The sequence below is a fragment of the Zeugodacus cucurbitae genome, chromosome 5 (assembly GCF_028554725.1).
Source record: "Zeugodacus cucurbitae isolate PBARC_wt_2022May chromosome 5, idZeuCucr1.2, whole genome shotgun sequence".
In the NCBI taxonomy this organism is placed as follows: Eukaryota; Metazoa; Arthropoda; class Insecta; order Diptera; family Tephritidae; genus Zeugodacus; species Zeugodacus cucurbitae.
Window position 1 is genome coordinate 25,568,779 of NC_071670.1, and position 20,755 is coordinate 25,589,533.

The 20,755-nt window shown below is 33.3% G+C and overlaps 3 protein-coding genes across 4 annotated transcripts; 1 reads left to right on the top strand and 2 right to left on the bottom strand.

Moving 5' to 3' along the window:
- Positions 1-4,017: 4,017 nt before the first annotated feature.
- On the top strand, positions 4,018-5,145 carry LOC128922026 (uncharacterized). The gene is made up of 3 exons (XM_054231326.1): positions 4,018-4,308; positions 4,408-4,564; positions 4,623-5,145. The coding sequence occupies exons 1-3, from the start codon at positions 4,176-4,178 to the stop codon at positions 4,969-4,971; spliced, it is 639 nt and encodes a 212-aa protein (XP_054087301.1). The 5' UTR covers positions 4,018-4,175; the 3' UTR covers positions 4,972-5,145.
- Positions 5,146-5,988: 843 nt separating this feature from the next.
- LOC105219559 (putative nuclease HARBI1) lies at positions 5,989-8,228 on the bottom strand. The gene is made up of 3 exons (XM_054231327.1): positions 7,069-8,228; positions 6,644-7,011; positions 5,989-6,587 (listed from the first exon to the last, which is right to left on the bottom strand). Coding segments are annotated over exons 1-3 (951 nt in total). The 5' UTR covers positions 7,071-8,228; the 3' UTR covers positions 5,989-6,006.
- Positions 8,229-15,125: 6,897 nt separating this feature from the next.
- LOC105220308 (uncharacterized) lies at positions 15,126-15,950 on the bottom strand. 2 transcript variants are annotated; one of them, XM_011196751.3, is made up of 3 exons: positions 15,790-15,950; positions 15,512-15,712; positions 15,126-15,457 (listed from the first exon to the last, which is right to left on the bottom strand). In XM_011196751.3, the coding sequence occupies exons 1-3, from the start codon at positions 15,907-15,909 to the stop codon at positions 15,194-15,196; spliced, it is 585 nt and encodes a 194-aa protein (XP_011195053.2). In that variant the 5' UTR covers positions 15,910-15,950; the 3' UTR covers positions 15,126-15,193. The 2 variants fall into 2 exon arrangements, with proteins under 2 accessions (XP_011195053.2, XP_054087303.1); XM_054231328.1 differs by having other exon boundaries at positions 15,772-15,798.
- Between the last annotated feature and the right edge of the window lie 4,805 nt (positions 15,951-20,755).

Here is a 20,755-nt window from a genome sequence, read left to right on the forward strand (position 1 = left end):
ATCGTCGATTCGGCTATAACCGGCTAAACGGTTGCAACGCCAATCACATACATACATCTCAAATAGTTTTTGAGTTATAGCAATTTAAAGAGCAGCCGCTCGGTAACAGTGAATACGATCATTTTATCTTTAAACGCGTTTTTCTCGAAACATCATTTTCCGAATTTGCTGCAGTGATTATTCAAAAACAAATGATCCGATCACTATCGAGTTCTTTTACATGTTCTTTATATAGTTCTCCGTACAATGACCTATCAATTTTTGATCTGATCAAAAAATCGAATTTTGGCAGGCCAAAAACGACCAAAATTTTGGGTAAAATTCGACTATTTTATTTAAAAAGCCGCCATATTGTCAATTTTTGATTTTTTGAACGTAGGTCATTGTACAGACAATATTATCTAGTTTAAGGAGAATTTTTTTTTAGATTTCATCAACGGAGAAGCCCGGAATCACTGTAGCAGTGAAGGACCTTTTTTTCGCGCTGTTGGAGATCGACTATAACTTAAAAAATATTTAATTTTTTTTTCAAAAATGTCACTGTATATTCTTGAAACATGTATAAATATATTCTTAAAATTTTGAAATAATTGATAAAGTTGTTTTTTTAATAAAAATTCGCAAAAATCACCTTTTTTAGGCCATTACACTAGGTGTGCCCCTTAATTAAAAAAAAAAAAAACAACTTCATATTAACGTATGAACTGAGGTGTTTACTTATACTCTCGCAACAAAAGTTGCTAAAGAGAGTATTATAGTTTTGTCCACATAACGGTTGTTTGTAAGTCCTAAAACTAAACGAGTTAGATATAGGGTTATATATACCAAAGGGATCAGGGTGACGAGTAAAGTTCAAATCCGGATGTCTGGATGAGTTGCTTGATTTATTTGCAAAAGAATCGTTCCTGGCCACTCCCAAGAGAATGGCAAATCACTTGAGGAAACATCTACATATGACCCCATCCATGTCATAACTAAGCCATATATAAAGTTAAATAAATAGTAATTTTTTTTTAGTGGGCGTGACCCAGCCCCCAAATAGATTTTGGTTATCTTGCAAACCAAAATAACGGTATAAACCAAACTTTCTGCAGTCGTTTCTCCTAGCCATTTCCTTATACAGTCCTAAAATGAAAGATATCGGATAATAACAACGCCCACATCCCATACAAAGGTTATGTTGAAAATGACTAAAAGCGCGTTAACTCACTAACGAAAAACGCCAGAAACACTAAATTTTACATAAGAAATGGCAGATGAAAGCTGCACTCAGATTTTTTTATAAAGTGGGAAATGGGCGTGGCGTCGCCCACTTATCGGTCAAAAACCATATCTCAGGAACTACTCGACCGATTTCAATGAAATTCGGTATATAACACTATGACACGGACGGAATCGAAATCGGTTCACAGCCACATCTACTTCCCATAAAACTCAACTTTGAATTAAATTTGATTCGTTCACTTTATAATATATACATTAGGAACCAATGAAGTTTGCGGAATAAAACTGTACACAAACTTTACTTTGAGCTATGACAACACTTATGGAAAACTTGTCAAAATCGGACCATGACTTTTCAAGGCCCCTGATATCGAGCATGAAGAACTCAGTGCCTAAGGGTAATTTCTCACCGAAAATATAGGTAAATCTCTCAGATATTTTAATGTAATTCAGAGGGAATTTTTTTCTTATAACAGTTTGTCTCTGTACCAAAAATCGTTAAAATCGGGTTATAACTTGCCCTAGATCCCATATACCTAATTATAGCTAATATAAAATTAAGTGAGCGTATAGGCTACGATATATTGTATCTTGGTGGTGAAAACGAGTGAAATCGGTCCAGGAATTACCTCCGTCCCCATATACTATTTATGATGACATCACTTGTGGAAAAATTGTCAAAATCAGACCATGACTTTTCAAGGCCATGATATCGAACATGAAGAACTCATTGCCTAAGGGTAATTTTTCACCAACAATATAGGTAAATCTCTCAGATATTTTAATGTAATTCAGAGGGAATTTTTTTCTTATAACAGTTTACCTGTACCAAAAATCATTAAAATCGGGTCATAACTTTCCCTAGGTCCCATATACCTAATTATAGCTAATATAAAATTAAGTGAACGTATAGTCTACGATATATTGTATCTTGATGGTGAAAACGAGTGAAATCGGTTCAGGGATTACCTCAGTCCCCATATACTATTAATGATGATTTTCGTTATTCTATTGGACTTTATGCCGAATATATGGGTCGAATTGTGTTATCTTTATAAAATTACTTCAATAAATTGCGAGAGTATAAAATGTTCGGTTACTTACTTGTTATTTATTTAATTGTATGAGGTATTTACATTTATAAATTAGTATGGTATTTTACATTATTAATAATTATTATAGATTAATTTTAAAATATTAGCATTTCAGTAAAAAGTATACTTTAATTTTTACAAACATTTTTGTGACTATCATTTATACATTGACAAAATTTACATATTTTACATATAAAGTTAGTATTAATTATTAAATTTTTATAATTTACAATTCCTCAAAAAAATTAATTATTGAGTTTTGTGTTGTTATACAATACATATTACATTTCACTACTATTAAGATTGTTACAAATATTCGTAAATTCATTTGTATATAGATGCTAATTTAACAATATTTTACAATTAATGTAATAAATTTAGTGCTATTGCGAACGTTCAAAATTTATAAACTAACAATCAAAAATGATAAATTGTAAGTTCAGCTTAATAATTCTTACATAGTCAAATCAGAAGTCAGAGGAACAACTTCGACGCCTCAATATTGTTTGAATATGTATTAAATGTTGCTGCTACTGCCGGTGTTTTTGTCTGAGTAGTGATTACTTGCTGGTTGAAGACATACACTTGTTACACCACTTGGCGATTATAAGCATGGGAAGTAATAATACCAACTCTGTTAAATAATAAGAATATAAAAATTATTGTTTTGTATTAGTTTTGCAATTAAATTCATTTCAATAATATCTGCTGTTGTAGAATATTTTGTGTTGTATTTTTAGGTTCATGATTATTGTTACTTCATGACACAAAGGACTACGAGTGCTTCTTCCATCATACGGCGAAATCTAGTTCGAATTTGTATTGTACGATTGATGAGCGATTGCCATTGTATTTGTTGAAGAACAAAGTATAGCTACCTTCCTATATGGGAGTAATACTTTATTTCCGCTTTGTTGTTCCGAATTATGTCTATTGTTATCATTCATTCCGTTGTTATTATTGTAATGTTGGTGTATATTATCCAATCTAATCTGATTTTATATGTCCTCTGCCTGGAGTCGTTGTATATTGTTGTGTCATTATTGAAAGTACTGCCTAAGGAGGTATCCATCATAAGCTTATGTTTTTCTTCCGAAGCTTGCAAATATCTGAAAAGAGTAATAAAAAGATAAATGGCTTTACATGAATGTATATTCTAACAACAGGTTTTATGTTATAGTATTTAGTATTTATAGTAAGCTTTGCTATTTTCAACTCATCCATCTGCCTCCAGGGGCTTAATCCCTTGTTCTGCTTCTATTTTTGGTTTTGCATGTACGCACCAGATGTGCGTTGCAGTTCGATTTGCCTTCCAAGAACCATTTTCTGCAATTATATTTCCTTAATACACTCTGCAGCACCCATTCAAACATAGTATCGCTCTGTAAAAAGAAAATTTACTATAAATATAAAATAATATCAGTAACAAATTATTAATACGCACTTACATCCACTCACTTCAAATTTACTTTTCAAATGGATGGCGGCCATGGCGGCGATTTTTGAACGGTTCATTATAGTACGTGGATCTTTCTCATAAGCTCCAGTTACCCATACTTGACTTGACCTAGAGAGACTTGATAACTGTCACATAAAAGATCCGTTTAATGGGCCTTGCATGTATTTGATTACCGAACGCATGACTTGACTTGAAAGTCTGTTGAATTTAGAATTTCAGGTTAAGTTGACATTTCAGAGAGTGGCATCTTTGCTCTCTCCCTTTATTTTGACATTTCAGAGAGTGACAGCTCAGTTATTTCGCGCGCTTTTTTGATAGCACGCTTCATTTCATTTTCATAATCTCATTTAATTTTCTATATTTAATTTGCCATTTGATAAATAATCCGAATAAACACAATGATTGATGAAAAATTAATAGAAGAAGTGCGGGCGCGTGAAATTTTATATAACAAGGCCTGCGTAGGCTACCGAGTGCCGAGCCAGAAGAGGGAAGCGTGGGTAAGCGTGGCGAAGGAGCTAGGTGCTACTGGTAAGTAATTGTTATTAACAATTTATTTATTAGATTGTAATATATTTTGTATATATATATGTGTAGATGTTAATAGTTTAAGTTGTGTTTATTTTACAGAAGAGCAGTGCTCGAAGAGGTGGCTGACTCTAAGGGAAAAATTCAGTAGGGTGGTAAGGAAAATGGAGGCACCATCAGGAAGTGGGGCGAGTAACGCCGAAACCTGGCCATTGTTCGATAATATGAGCTTTTTAAAACTATATATACGGCCCAGACCGTAAGTTAATATTTTTTTAATATTTTATACGTATTAAATATTTATTTCCCTTTTACAGAAATCGTTGCACCACAAACATTTTAGATGATATGTTTTCGCAGGAGCTGTTGGAGCCAATTAGTTTTGAATGTTCTCAGACTAATTTATCGTCGCCTTCGGAGTTGTCGTTTTCAACTCCGATCCGGAAAAGAGTAAAGAAAACAAACAGCGATGACGACGGCTGCTTCAAAGAAGCGTGCGAGCTATACAAAAGCATGTGTGCAGAGAGGAGCAAAGGCAGCGAGGCGGTGAGGTCGTTTGGTGTTATGTTGACCTCTATCATGAACGATATGAGCGAGGTAAAACAAATGAAAGCAATACAAGTTTTAACAAATTCATTATTTGCTATTAAATCGGAACCCGAATAATTTTTTTTTAATTTTTAAATCATTTGTTTGATGTTTTATACATATATTGAATTAATATGTAAAAATGTTTAAAAGGCTTGTTACCTAGACGTAAGAAACAACGATGTATCTCATTTTTCAAAAATAGTTTTAAAATGTTTAAAACGCTTGTTACCTAGACGTAAGAAACAACAATGTACCTCATTTTTCAAAAATAGTTTTAAAATGTTTAAAACGCTTGACGTTTTATACTTATATTGAATTAATATGTAAAAATGTTTAAAATACGTAAGAAACAATAATGTACCTCAATTTTCAAAAATAGTTTTAAGAATGTATTTGAAAAAAAAAATAAAACAATTTGTTTTTATAACTCTTTAATTTTGTGTCTTTGTCTTTTATTTTTTGTGTGTTATGTAGTTATGTTGGTAGTGATTTTGATAGGGAAAAATAATCGTATTTTGTATGTACATTTATTTGATTATACAGCCTATGTCTTATTTACTAATTAGATACCGTCATAATTATGATTTTGTCGGTAAATAAAATATATACATATATTTTCGTAATAAACTTTATTATACAGAATTCATTTGCCATATGCCTGTGTAATCTTCCTAATACAGATAATTACCATCTTTTTCAGTAAATAAAACAATATTTATAGATATATCTATGGTGTATACGTATGACACAGGTATACTTACGTGCGGAATTATAACCAGTATGTGAAAGGGGCAAACACACGATATTTGTAAAACGTTATAAAAATTATTATTAGGTTTATTAAATGGAAATTCTCTTTGATGAAATACAATTGGTTTGTTACAAGTTTAATAAAATTAATGAGGGTTACTAAGATTCACCACACACATACAAAGCGCGGAAAAATATGTTACTAAGTCATGTAAACATATGGTTTAATAAAATATCATAAAAAAGTTAACGTAACAAAAAGTATAGTACTTCATACTTGGATTACAATTTTACACATTAAATACGATATAAATAAATATAAATATAAATAAATATAAATATAAATAAAATAAATATACACTAAATACGATCTTCTTGAAATGAAACTGCTCCCTGGTTAATAAAATATTCTGCCAAAAAATCACTTACACGGAATGCGATACAAGATGCATTGCGTCGAGTTGAACTTATTGAATGTAATGCACCTCCAACACTCTCTAAATCTTCACGCCATTCTCCCTCCAATATTTCATGGTCTGCGGTGTCTGTGTCTACAAATGTATCTGGACAATACCAACGATCATGGTCATTCAACATTACAAAATTGTGAAGAACCAAGCAGGTTAACACAATTGTTTCGCAGTTCTTTGGGCTAAAGTCTATGACCTTTCGTAAAACACGCCATCGAGCGGTTAAAATACCAAAGCTATTTTCGATTACCCTACGAGCTCGCGATAACCGGTAATTGAAAATTGCTTTGTTTCGTGGCAGCTGTGCACCGGGGTAAGGTCGCATTAAGTTTTCCTTCAACGGAAACGCTGCGTCGGCCACAAAAAAATGTGGAAAATCTGTTGAGGATTCATTCCATAATGGAGCTCTTGGTGGTAGTGGCAATTTGTTTTCCAAGAGCGCTTTACCAAATTTAGATTGCTGAAAGACACCTTGAAATAAAATAAAAATAAGTAAATATCTATATATTGCAAATCTTTTAATGTACCTCCGTCACTTTGTCCTCCATAGCTACCAATGCTGGCAGAGGTAAACGTATACCTAGCGTCGCAGGATGCCATTAAAACTATACTATAAAACTTTTTATAGTTATAAAATAACGAGCCTGAATTTTGTGGACGAACAATAGCTATATGCTTCCCGTCAATTGCTCCGACACAGTTGGGTATATTCCACAGTTTTAAAAAATCTGCAACAATATCTTTATATTGTGCGGTACTTGGCTCGCTAAGGTATATCGGGGACAGATGTAACCAAAGTATTTCACACGTTTCAAGTACGATATTCCGCACTGTTGTTTTGCCTAACTTATGCATCGAGGCTATGACCTCAAAAGGTGTTCCATAAGCGAGGTACCTAAAAAATATATGAGAATACAATAAATGAATATGTTTCAAGGATTGTTTAACTTACATTAATGTTATAACCACTCGCTCCTCGACGCCAACTTGTTGTTTTGGTTTTTTTTAAAAACGGACTAATTATATTTAAAAGAATATTGTACACTGTCCGATTCATCCGTGTTAAAAGAAATAGTTTTTGGTCGTCTTCTTTTAATTTTAAAAAGTTCTTCCAGAAGAAACCATTTGGGTTTTTATCCCGATTAGCTGGATGAACGGACCAACGGCGTTTACGTCTTCTCAAAACTTTTCTTCTTTGAAGGCGAAGAATATTTAAATAAACAAGTTCTTGGAATAAATCACTATCCATTATTAAAATTTATTATTATTATTAAGGTATTCGGCAAAACAATTTGTTTTATTATTTATTAAATTTTCACAAACTTCACAAATCAATTAAAATGTCCCATTTGTGTGCTCTCTCAACATTCAAAAACAGCTGATTTCTACGCGTTGTGTTTAGTATAACTGCATCTAAGTTTTCCAAGTCAAATTTTTCGAAGCTGAGTCAAGTCAAGTATGGGTAACTGGAGCTATATACATACAAAAATTAGGGTTATGTGCTGAACACATAGAAGACGACAAGCGACAAGCGACATCTGTCAAATATTAAAATACACGCGTTCTTATGGGCACAAATTTTTTGACAACAGCACGACTACGCGACAACAGGCTTGTAGTTGTCGTTGTCGCCAAATTAGAAATGTTTCTAATTTTGCCGACGACAATGGCCGCTGTAGAGCTGCCACTAACATGTGAAATGTAAAATTATTCAAAGTTCTCACAAGTACCATTTTTACATTTTTTGCGTAAATAATTTCACTTTAAATTAAATATGTAAATTTTATTGAAGTGAAAGATGTTAGTACGGCAACAATGAAATTGCTGTTTGATATGTCGCTGCCGTCTTCAAAATGTACAAGACGCTGGCTTCAAAGCGACATTTGTGATTAGCCGTCGCTACGTCGTGTCGTGTCGTCGTCTTTGTGTTCAGCACTTTAATGAAATTTGTCACTCTGACTCCCGAGATTGCACTTCACTACAAAAAGTTATTATTGTGTATGTGTTGGTAAAAACTGAAAAATTTGGCATGTGTGGTGGTGTGTAGTTAGTGTATAAAAATTTAAAGAAGATTTACAACAATATAAAGATAATATATTGAAAATATTTGTAAAGGAAAAATGTATTGTAACTATGTAAAAAACCATAAAACCAATGTTATTAATTAGATTCAAATCATATATACATAATCAACGCTATAAACCAGTGATCGGAAGCCCATTGCCCGCGGAGCGCTCTCTGAGCGCACACTGAGTGTACGTGTGAAACACACGTACTTGCAATCATTTTTACACCATAGACGCGATGTCAGGTCAGTTGCTTGCTGACTTCACAGCGAGCAGGACGCATGGTGGATTATACGCACGCATGTATGAACACAAAAGACAATGCTTTTGTATATATTATTATATTTCTATTTAGATTATTAATTTTTTTTTATTATTTTTGCAAGTCAGTTGACGATTAATTTTCCAAGTACAATCGATTTTTGTTTTGCAAAAAATGTAATTTACATAAAGTTTACTGCTTTATAATGTTTTTATACACATTTCTACACAGTAAAAACAATTGATTGTATGTGTTAAGCTAACGTACACTATAAAAATTATTGTTAGGAAACCAGTATTGGTTCTAATTACACCAGTTCTAAAAAAGTACGGGACCAGTAGAACAGAACTCTTGGTCAGTTGAGTAGCTCTCAACACGCATACACTCTCACAAAATAAATTGTTTGATTGTATAAGTTTGCCGACCACTGCTATAAACGAATCAGTTAATCCCAATTGTGATTCAAATAACTTTACCATAGATGGTAATTATTTGTTTCGATTTGACAATTGCAATATTAAAGTAATGGGAAAATTGTATTAACATAATAAACCTATGTCAATTAAAATTTTACCAAATCCCGTCAAGCGTATTAATGTAACAATAATGAACAAGTAAGGTAAGGCTAAGTTCGGGTGCGACCGATTATTTTATACTCTCGCGATTTAATGATGTAATTTTTTTAAGATAACGCACAATTTGACCCATATATTCGGCATAAAGTCCAATAGAATAACGAAAATCGTCATATGTGGTATATGAGGGTTGATGTAATTCTTAAACCGATTTCATTCATTTTCCCCACCATCCTTTGTACTAAATTTTATTTTCATAACTTTATTTATGGCTTAGTTATGACACTTTGTGTGTTTTCGGTTTTCGCCATTTAGTGGGAGTGGACCGATTCTGCCTCTTCTCAGGGTGCCAAAGAATATGTGATCCAAGTTTCATTAAGATATCTCAATTTTTACTTAAGTTATCGCTTGCACGGTCAGATGGACGGACAGACATCCGGATTTCAACTTCACTCCCAATCATTTATATATATATAACAACCGTTATGTGAACAAAACTATAATACTCTGTGCAACATGTAGCGAGAGTATAAAATATAACAATGGAAGAACTCCATTGTGATCAAATTGAAAATATAAAACAAATATCAGAATTAAAATATGAGGCTAATAAATAAAGAAATCATAAACTACATAAACAGAATAGAAACGGTTCGTGGAATAGCTGCGACAGAGACGCGAGCATTCAACATAGAATTAAGTTATGTTAAATTTAAGATTCGAAATAAAGAACTGAATCATTTTGGTATTCAAACAAACGGCATTGTCTTTATTTTTAATTTGTCATAAAATTTTCATTTTATCTTCCGCGGTTAATTCAACCAAATAATACTGTTAAAAAAGTAATCGTAATATTTTTTGCAACACTGTTTACTTTTTATACTCTCGCAACCTGTTGCACAGAGTATAATAGTTTTGTTCACATAATGGTTGTTTGTGTCACTAAGAAATATAAGAGTTAGATATGGGGTTATATATATATAAATGATCAGGATGACGAGTGGATTTGAAATCCGGATGTCTGTCCGTCTGTCCGTGCAAGCGATAACTTGAGTAAAAATTAAGATATCTTAATGAAACTTGGAACACATATTCCTTGGCACTCTGAGGAGGTTGCTTTCGAAAATGGGCAAAATCGATCCACTGCCACGCCCACAAAATGGCGGAAACCGAAAACCTATACAGTGTCGTAACAAAGCCATAAATAAAGTTATGAAAATGAAATTTGGAACATAGGATTGCATTAGGGAAGGGCACAGTTGGATGTAATTGTTTTTGAAAAGTGGGCGTGAACCCGCCCCCAAATAAGTTTTTTGTATATAACTCACAAACCAATAAAGCTATAGAAATCAAACTTTCTGCAGTCGTTTATTTTAGCCATTTCCTTATACAGTCCAAAAATGAAAGAAATCGGATAATAACCACGCCCACCTCCCATACAAAGGTTAGGTTGAAAATTACTAAAAGTGCGTTAACTCACTAACGAAAAACGTCAGAAACACCAAATTTTGCATAAAAAATGGCAGAAAGAAGCTGCACTGAGATTTTTTTACAAAATGGAAAATGGGCGTGGCGTCGCCCACTTATGGGTCAAAAACCATATCTCAAGAACTATTCGACCGATTTCAATGAAATTCGATATATAATATTTTCTTGAAACCCTGATGACACGGGTGGAATATGGGCGAAATCGGTTTACAACTACGTCTACTTCCCATATAACTCAATTTTGAATTCTTTTGATTCGTTCTCTTTATAATACATATATACATTAGGAACAAATGAAGATAGCGGAATAAAACTTTACGCAAATACTGTATTTGAGCTGTGACATCACTTGTGGAAAAATTGTCAAAATCGGACCATGACTTTACAAGGCCCCTGATATCGAACATGAAGAACTCAGTCCCTAAGGGTAATTTTTCACCGAAAATATAGGTAAATCCCTCAGATATTTTAATATAATTCATTCCCTATGAATTTTTGCTTATAACAGTTTCTTTCTGTACCTGAAATGGTAAAAATCGGGTCATAACTTCCCCCAGATCCCATATACCTAATTATAAGTAATATTAAATTAAGTGAGCGTATATAGGGATGGCAACGATTAATCATTTGATTAAATTAATCGATTATTTTCATTCAATTTACGATTTAATTGCATCGAAACACCTTTTCTAATTACTCGACTATTACTCGAGTAATTGCAAAATAATCGCAAACAGCATTTTGAAATTTAATACATTTTATGTTCATCTAAGTTAGCGTACAAGGGTCGAAATTGGTCGCATCAGTCATTAATGACTGGAAACGGTGTAAACATAGTTAAATTCTAATATGTCAACGTAGTTTAATATCAATAAATGAATGTCTGGTAACACTGCATTTACAGTTAAGTCAAAGGCATTTTACGTTCAGTTGTTTGAAGAGCAATGGCGCCAGTTAAAAGCGAAGTGTGGACATTTTTTTAATAAAATAGCAATAACTACGTTAAATGTCAACTTTACTGCAAAAATTTAAAATTTTCTAATAACACATCAAATATGTTGCAGTATTTAAAATTAAAGCATGCAACAGTAGCCTGCAAATTGTGGTAAGTTGGAGCAATCGGTATTACATTTTAAATTTCTTCTAGTTATATATAAATGTATGTGTACAAATTAGACTCTGAAATCTAGGAGTAACGACAATGTTCCCATAAGTGATGATGACACTGACACCATGATTGAAATGCCGAGTTGCAGCAGCAAACCAATTAATGAAAGCCCTTCTGCTTCGAAACACTATTGATGCTTGGGAAGATATGAAAACCATACGGACTTTCAAAAAAATATTGTCATCTACTTGGTACCTCAGTACCAGCTGAGCGGCTTTTCTCAAAATCGGGTGCAACTGCGACCGAAAAACGCAATCGTTTGACAACAAAACGTTTATCGAAATTGCTTTTTCTTCAAACTTGGTTGAACAGAGAATACATTTTCTTGACTTCAATAAATATATTTTCATTTACACTAAGACAAATGAATTTTTAATACGATATTTTAATTTTATTTCCGTTTTTGTTTTTGTGTATATACCAACACAATTTGAATGTCTGAAATAAGAATATAGTCTCCTATATTTTATTAGTTTTATTTTTACGCAAAGTTGCAAAACATAGTATTTCAAGCAAGAGGCAATTATTTTACTTTAAGATTGCTGTGCATATTTTGAAAAATTTAATGTCATTGTGCTACTTAACTTCAAATGTAGGCCATTTTCTCTTTTTGGATATGTCTGGGACTCTGTGATAGAGCATTATAATAGAAGATTCGGCGCTGAAACTGGTGGTGGTCTTTATGCAATTTAGTATTATTTGAAAACATTGGAATTAATCGATTAATCGATTTTTTTACATTAATTGCAATTAATTGCAATTATTTTTTTATATCCTGCAATTAATCATTTGATTATTTAATCGATTAAAAAAATTTTTTTGCCATCCCTAAGCGTATAGTCTTCGATACATTGTATCTTGGTGGTGAAAACGAGTGAAATCGGTTTAGGAATTTCCTCAGTCCCCATATACTATTTATGGTGATTTTCATTATTCTATTGAACTTTATGCTTTAATAAATTTAAATAAATAAATTGCGAGAGTATAAAATGTTCGGTTACACCCGAACTTAGCCCTTCCTTACTTGTTTAATAATAAATTAGAAACACAAATACATATGTTGAAATACATATACATACTTATGTTCAAATATTTGAAAAACTTAAATGGGCATATCGCTAATTTACATGAATAGTGTCATAACTCAAAAAACACGATTTTTGATTTGAAAGAAAGACATATTTTGTGTTATTTTGCTTCTTTGCAAAATATGGTCGGAAGAAAGCATGCCTGACGATTGGATCTTAGTGTGCTCTGCCCAATCCATAAAAAGGGAGATCCCACAAACTGTGCCAATTACCGTGGGATAAGCCTCCTAAATATCGCCTATAAGGTTCTATCGAGCGTACTGTGTGAAAGACTGATTGAACCTTATCAGTGTGGCTTTAGACCTGGAAAGTCCACCATGGACCAGATATTCACCATGCGCCAAATCTTGGAGAAGAACCGTGAAAGGAGGATCGACACACACCACCTTTTTGTTGATTTTAATGCTGCTTTCGACAGCACGAAAAGGAGCTGCCTTTACGCTTTATTAAAAAAACACAAATTTTCACCATATACTGACTCAAAAAAAAAAACATTTTAACAGAATTGCTTCATAACATTTCGTGTCCACTGACTTCAAAATTTGAGTTTTGTGATAAACCCGTTTAAAGTATTACATTCACACTTACTGACCTGGACAGATCTTCCAAATGGTCTATGTCTTGAAATTTTACACGGATCAATTTGATAATTTGGATAATATTTTAATATTGTACTATTTAATAAGACAAAAAAATGCATGTTTTGAAACCCACCAGGTGGTCTCTTAATTCACCTGGTGGTCAAATTAAGCGTGATTCCTGTAATTGAAATAACTGTTCACTTAAACGGGATTCTTAAAGTATATAACAAATGAGTAAATTACAAAGTTGTTAGTTGATGATATGTAACACTTAATATTATAAACATCGCACAATTTCAATTAATAACATTAAAAAGTAATAAAATATTTGTGTCTATATTAAATACATTACAGTTATCATCAAATTGGACAAAAGTATTTGGTTATACAAACTTGAAAGGACTGCCCTTGCGTTTTATTGATGGCCATTCAAAAGCCAGATGCACGGGAAATTGTAAACGCTTAATTTGAATGGCAAGTCCGTTAGACGTTCCTATGATGATCATGTCTTCGATGACGATATGCATTTGCTTCTTTACAGACTGTCTTGTTCCATTGCAATGTTGAGGTTGATTTATGTTACGCAGCTTGATGACAACTAATCCTACTTTTAATTTCAAATTGAATGGATATAGTCCAAGCAATTCCAATGATTTCAAAATTGAATTGTCGCATTGAGATCATCGACATCTTTGTTTTTTGCCACCAATATTGCTCGTTCACTCAGCCAATTATGGTTATTATACTTAATATTTTTTATACTTAACATACGCTGACATCTTCTAAATGATCCATCAGCACAAATATTTCCAAAACCCGCTAGATATTGGAAACTGTAGAATAGAACTGCAACAAAATACGGACCTATTGTTCACTAAATAATTAATTAGTATTTTCCCGAGCATACAAAATAATTACTTGATTCATAAGTGCTTAAATTTTTTTTTAATCTTCTCGAAATCAAACGCAGAATCTCTCTTGCCAACAGGTGCTACTTTGGACTAAGTAGGCAATTGAAAAGTAAAGTCCTCTCTCGACGAACCAAAATCAAACTCTATAAGTCGCTTATTATTCCCGTCCTGATGTATGGCGCTGAAGCTTGGACAATGACAACATCCGATGAGACGACTCTTGGGGTTTTCGAGGGAAAGGTTCTGCGCACGATTTATAGTCTTCTTAACTTTTGGCAACGACGATTACCGCAGACGATGGAACGATGAGCTGTACGATTTATACGACGACATTGACATAGTTCAGCGAATAAAAATACAGCGCCTACGCTGACTAGGTCATGTTGTACGAATGGATGAAAACACTCCAGCTCTGAAAGTGTTCCATGGAAGCCCCGGAAGAGGACGACCTCCACTCCGATGGAAAGACCAAGTGGAAAGTGTCCTGGCGTCACTTGGTGTTCCCAGTTGGCGCCAAAAAGCAAAAAGGAGGAATGAGTGCCGCGCTCTGCTGGATTCGGCTATAATCGCTTAAAGCGGTTAATACCCCAAATATATATATAGAGGAGAGGAATATTCGATTGAAGATTGGGTTTCTTATTATTCTTCTGCACAATTTGAATCAACCACAATCAAGTAGTATAAAGTATTGTTTGAGCTACGCTCCATTCTTTGGTCAGCCAGAAATTAGGTAATCCTATTGAGGAATTCTACTCGTACATATATTTAAAAACTGCTTAGAACTAGCTTGTACATACTAAATCAGAAAAAAACAGATTAAGCAATAATTAATCTAAAGGCGGTCACCGTTGTAAATATTCTCATTTCATATTCACTTTTTATGAATGTGTGCACTACTTATATTTTGTTCTAGCATATATGTATATTTGGATACAAATTTATTGTTTTACATTTTGTTGAAAAATATTTGCAATATCCTGTAGTGTAGTAGTGGTTTGTTCCAAAATCTTCTGGGAAAGACCCTGCAACTTTGGTTCCTCAGTCTCCTTTATTTTGTTAAGTTTGGCTACAAACGCATCTGCCCCAGTTTGATATTTTTCAATAACGACTTTTACATCAGGTGATTGTTTGAATTCTTCCAATGCCTTATCTACAGATTCCCTTAAGCTCTTGACAGCCTCGTTATCTTTCAGGTTTTCAGTCTAAAATACATAGCAATTAGTCTAAAATGAATATTGACTTACTAACTAATTCACCTCTTTCTTGATATTCGCACCCCACTCATCTAATTGTTTAGCAACATCTCGTCCACTTTCTTCAAACTTTTGTGAGTTAAAGGATTTTGAAACCGAATCTCCAAACTTCTTAAAATTCTCGTTAATAGTTTCAAATAAATTTAAAAGCGATGGAGCCTCTTGATTGGATGCAATCTCGCGTACTGTGCGTGCACTGACACTCTAAAATATTTAGTATTTATTTAAGTACGCTTACCTAATAATTATAATTTTTTTGTTACTAGAAATAGCATCCTTACCGCAAAAAATATGACACTTAAAAAAAATAGTGATTTGAAATACATGTCGGTGTAAGTTGCTTTTCCAATAATCAAAACGGAACTACTCAAAAATATTAAACATATCACTTTATATACCATTTTGCATGGAGGAATGTCCAAAGATCAAGTGATAATTTATTTATTAGAAATAAGAAATTGTATTCTTTAATACTTATGTCTACAATAGTATAGTATCATCTATATAGTGTTGACATAGCAACATATGTATATACATACTGGTTCGGACGTTGTTTTTGATTCTTGATAATTGAATTTATATATTTACTTAATGATGTATGTATGTATGTTTAAGAGATATAACACCAAGAAAAACTATTTTTGTATGACTACTAATGTCAAGTGTTGATAACATACATGTATTCACATAAACTTAGCTTAGATTAAATCAAGTCATACCCATGTACATGTATACATACATATTTACAATTTAAGCTGCTACATAATTATATATGCATTAACATTATTGTTTTAAGATTTCACTTATATGATTCTTTAAATGAGGATACACATATGTATATCTATTAAAGTAGCATTTACGTATTTTAAAAATTTTGAAATGTTTTAAACAATTTCGTATAGAATAAGGTGAGGTTAGCGATAAGGATGTACAGGCATGTGCAGCAAAAAATTTTTGCAAGAAATTGTTGTAGAAAATGTGATGTCATGTGCTGAATTTTAGTATTCAGTTTGAATTTTTATTTTCCGTTTTCGAACATCAGATCGCAATGATTTAGGATGTGCTATAAATCGGAAAATGTTTCCCATATTGAAATCGGTCGACTGTGTGCACGTAATTCATATATTTGATAGCTGAAAATTTTTGTTGATTTAACTATTAAAGTATAGTTAGTTAATTTGTGTAGTTTATTTGCTATATTTAATAAGTAAATCATACTAAAACTTAAATTGTTCGCCTTGTACTGGTTTTTTATTTGTAATTTGTTTCCTTATATTTGCAGATCAGTATAAAAGCGGCTGATGAACGGCAGGCTTCTTTTGAATATTGTGTTTTCATCAAAAATCAGGATGTAACCGATCATTTTATACACTCGAAATTTGCAAGGCTTAAAGGTGTGGAAATAGGTTCATATCAAAAAATGTTGGAAAAAACTTAATAATTTATTATTATATTTATTAATATATAACATATTAAAATAAATTTAACTTACACAAATCACTAAACTTCTTCTATTCAGATACACATATGTACGTATGTCATGTAAACTCCATCTCGTAATAGCTAAAAGTCAACCAGATGGACGAAAATTTCTATAAGAGGGGGAATGCAAACGCCTAGACCTATTTTTTAAGTATATCATGTATATTTAAGCTAGAAGAAGTTCATTACTGGAGATCGTGTTTCCACGAGTTTTTTATTTAACATAAAGCACTATTTGGCCTATTTATTCGGGATAAAATCCCTTAAAATAACGAAAATAGTTTAGTAATAATTTCAACATAACCTTTGTATGGGGAGGGAGCGTGATTATGATCCGATTTCTACATTTTCATATGGTTTATATAGCATTGGTAGTAGGTCATGAAAATATACTCCTTCTATACGGGTACGAATGTTAGTATTCACTGAGATATCTAATTTTTACTGAAATTATCACTTGCACGGACGAACAGAATCCGGAATTAAACTTTACTCGTCACCCTGACCACTTTGGTATACATGTTACAAACTATCGTTATAAGAACAATACTATTACGATCTATCATCATATTGTAATATAACAAGTAAGGAAAGGCTAAGTTCGGGTGCAACCGAACATTTTATACTCTCGCAATTTATTGAAGAAACTTACAAACATACAAAATATACATTACCCATAAATTCGGCATAAAGTTTAATAGAATAACGAAAATCGTAATATATACTATATGAGGGCTGAGGTAATTCTAATATTAACCAATGCATATATGCGGAATAAAGCCCACCGTATTTTTGAAAAACCAATAATTAGGTATATGGAGATGTTATGACCCAATTTTAATCATTTTTTAACAGAACACTATTAGAAACAAGTAAGGAAGGGCTAAGTTCGGGTGTAACCGAACATTTTATACTCTCGCAATTTATTTATTTAACTATATTAATATTATATAATACACAATTTGTCCCACATATTCGTCATAACGGGTGATTTTTTAAGAGCTTGATAAAAAACGCATAAAATTTGCAAAATCTCATCGGTTCTTTATTTGAAACGTTAGATTGGTTCATGACATTTACTTTTTGGAGATAATTTCATTTAAATGTTGACCGCGGCTGCGTCTTAGGTGGTCCATTCGGAAAGTCCAATTTTGGGCAACTTTTTCGAGCATTTCGGCCGGAATAGCCCGAATTTCTTCGGAAATGTTGTCTTCCAAAGCTGGAATAGTTGCTGGCTTATTTCTGTAGACTTTAGACTTGACGTAGCCCCACAAAAAATAGTCTAAAGGCGTTAAATCGCATGATCTTGGTGGCCAACTTACGGGTCCATTTCTTGAGATGAATTGTTCTCCGAAGTTTTCCTTCAAAATGGCCATAGAATCGCGAGCTGTGTGGCATGTAGCGCCATCTTGTTGAAACCACATGTCAACCAAGTTCAGTTCTTCCATTTTTGGCAACAAAAAGTTTGTTAGCATCGAACGATAGCGATCGCCATTCACCGTAACGTTGCGTCCAACAGCATCTTTGAAAAAATACGGTCCAATGATTCCACCAGCGTACAAACCACACCAAACAGTGCATTTTTCGGGATGCATGGGCAGTTCTCGAACGGCTTCTGGTTGCTCTTCACCCCAAATGCGGCAATTTTGCTTATTTACGTAGCCATTCAACCAGAAATGAGCCTCATCGCTGAACAAAATTTGTCGATAAAAAAGCGGATTTTCTGCCACTGATTTGGGTAATAAAATTCAATGATTTGCAAGCGTTGCTCGTTAGTAAGTCTATTCATGATGAAATGTCAAAGCATACTGAGCATCTTTCTCTTTGACACCATGTCTGAAATCCCACGTGATCTGTCAAATACTAATGCATGAAAATCCTAACCTCAAAAAAATCACCCGTTATATATTGTATAAAGTCCATTGAAAGTTGGAAACCCTAATATTAGGTTAGAAGCACCGAGGTCCTCATGTTCGATATATGGGGCCTTGAAAACCTATGGTCCGATTTCGGCGATTTTTAGAATGGGGCTGCCACACTATAATCGTAGTATTTGTACAGTTCTGCACCGATATCTTCACTAGAGCTTACTTTATATATTTTAAAGTAAACAACTCAGATCGTCTTCAAAGTTCTGGTATATAGGAAGTAGGCGTGGCTGTGAAGCGATTTGGCCTATTTTCACAACATATTATTGGGATGTAAAGAAACTGTTACAAACCAAGTTTCATTGAAATCGATAGAGTAGTTTCTGAGATATGGTTTTTGACCCGTAAGTGGGCGATGCCATCGCAATTTCCATTTTGTAAAAAAAATCTAAGTGCAGCTTCCATCTGCCATTTCTTATGTGAAATTTAGTGTTTCTGGCGTTTCTCGTTATTGAGTTAACCCACTTTTAGTAGTTTTCAACATAACCTTTGTATGGGAGGTGGGCGTGGTTACAATCCGATTTCCTCCATTTTTGGACTGTATAAGGTAGTATCTAAAAGAAACGACTCTAGAAAGTTTCCTTGACTTTGCTAATTGAAGATCACTGCTGGTTAATATTTAGCTAAATTTTCCCTTAATCTCCACGATTATTTAAATGTCGAAAACCTTTGATTATGTTTTGACCCTGTACAGAAGCTTAGTGGCAATAAATTATATATATTAATTGGCCTTTCTGCTGCACTACGTTATTTAGCACTTTAATCAATTCTGAATTTTCTTTGTAGCAGTGCTGACTGGGGCTAAGGACTATTCCAAAATGTAGTTGGAGAAGTTTGAAAGAAGCGCTGACATAAGTGCATAATATCGAATGTGGACTATTTTAAAGGCGACTCCAACTTCGCACGGGTTTAAACAAACATTTCTAAAGTTATATGTTTCTACACGCTCTCCCACACATATGTATGTACTTTCCCATTTCTTGCGTGTGTTCATTTTATAAAAGTAAAATGATGAAAATTCGAACATGAAATTATATTTTATTTTCAATGAGCTAAAACTTGATTACGACCTCTGGTTTGGTTTCCGTTGTCGTTCTCTCTTATTATGAAGGCGTTGGGAACGCTCAGGGTTCGACGTCCTCGTGCTAGCTTGTATATTTCTAATACTTTTTCTTCAAGCCGCTGCACACCCTCCGTACTCGTCTCCCAAGCACGTCCCTTCATCACGGAGTCTTTCTGATACCCTCACCTGGGAACTATTTTCAGAAAGTTGAGATTCTAGTAATAATTATAGCCTAGGTTACTCGGGGTGAATGTAGCTTTCCAATGGTGAAAGAATTTATACTTATTTTAACACACCTTGTATGTATGCAATAGTAGTACAAGATAAGTTCAAAGTCACAAAAATAAAAAAAAAACGTATTTCAAGAAGCGAAATACAATGCAACCTCGATATAACCAATCGGAGGGAAGAAGTAATATCGAATAATTCAGTAATAAGTACTGTCGGTTTGAGCGGACGGAGCTAACTCATACACCCCTACACATGCAAAATTTTTCAGTTTTGACCAACACATACACAATAACAACTTTTTGTAGATAAGTGGCAATTTCGGTAGTTAGAGTGGCAACATTCATTAACCCTAATTTTTGTATGTTTAACTGCCTTCCCAAAATAAAAGCGTTGGCGGAACGTTTTTTACCGCTCAGCGTTAACGTCGATGCGTCATCCCTAAATAAAAGCGGCAAATTTATGGACAAGGATTATGCCACTGGAGGCAGATGGGTGAGTTCATAATATCAAACCTTATATACTTTAACATAAAATCTTTTGTTA

Bases quoted from the DNA above. Each gene is read 5' to 3' on its own strand.
- LOC128922026 (XM_054231326.1), top strand. From the start codon at position 4,176: ATGATTGATGAAAAATTAATAGAAGAAGTGCGGGCGCGTGAAATTTTA. The intron at 4,309-4,407 runs GTAAGTAATTGT...TTTATTTTACAG, and splicing joins GAAGGAGCTAGGTGCTACTG to AAGAGCAGTGCTCGAAGAGG. The intron at 4,565-4,622 runs GTAAGTTAATAT...TCCCTTTTACAG, and splicing joins CTATATATACGGCCCAGACC to AAATCGTTGCACCACAAACA.
- LOC105220308 (XM_011196751.3), bottom strand. From the start codon at position 15,909: ATGGTATATAAAGTGATATGTTTAATATTTTTGAGTAGTTCCGTTTTG. The intron at 15,713-15,789 runs GTAAGGATGCTA...TAAATATTTTAG, and splicing joins TAAGTGTCATATTTTTTGCG to AGTGTCAGTGCACGCACAGT. The intron at 15,458-15,511 runs GTGAATTAGTTA...TATGTATTTTAG, and splicing joins GTGCGAATATCAAGAAAGAG to ACTGAAAACCTGAAAGATAA.
- LOC105219559 (XM_054231327.1), bottom strand. The intron at 6,588-6,643 runs GTACATTAAAAG...TTTTATTTCAAG, and splicing joins TGGAGGACAAAGTGACGGAG to GTGTCTTTCAGCAATCTAAA.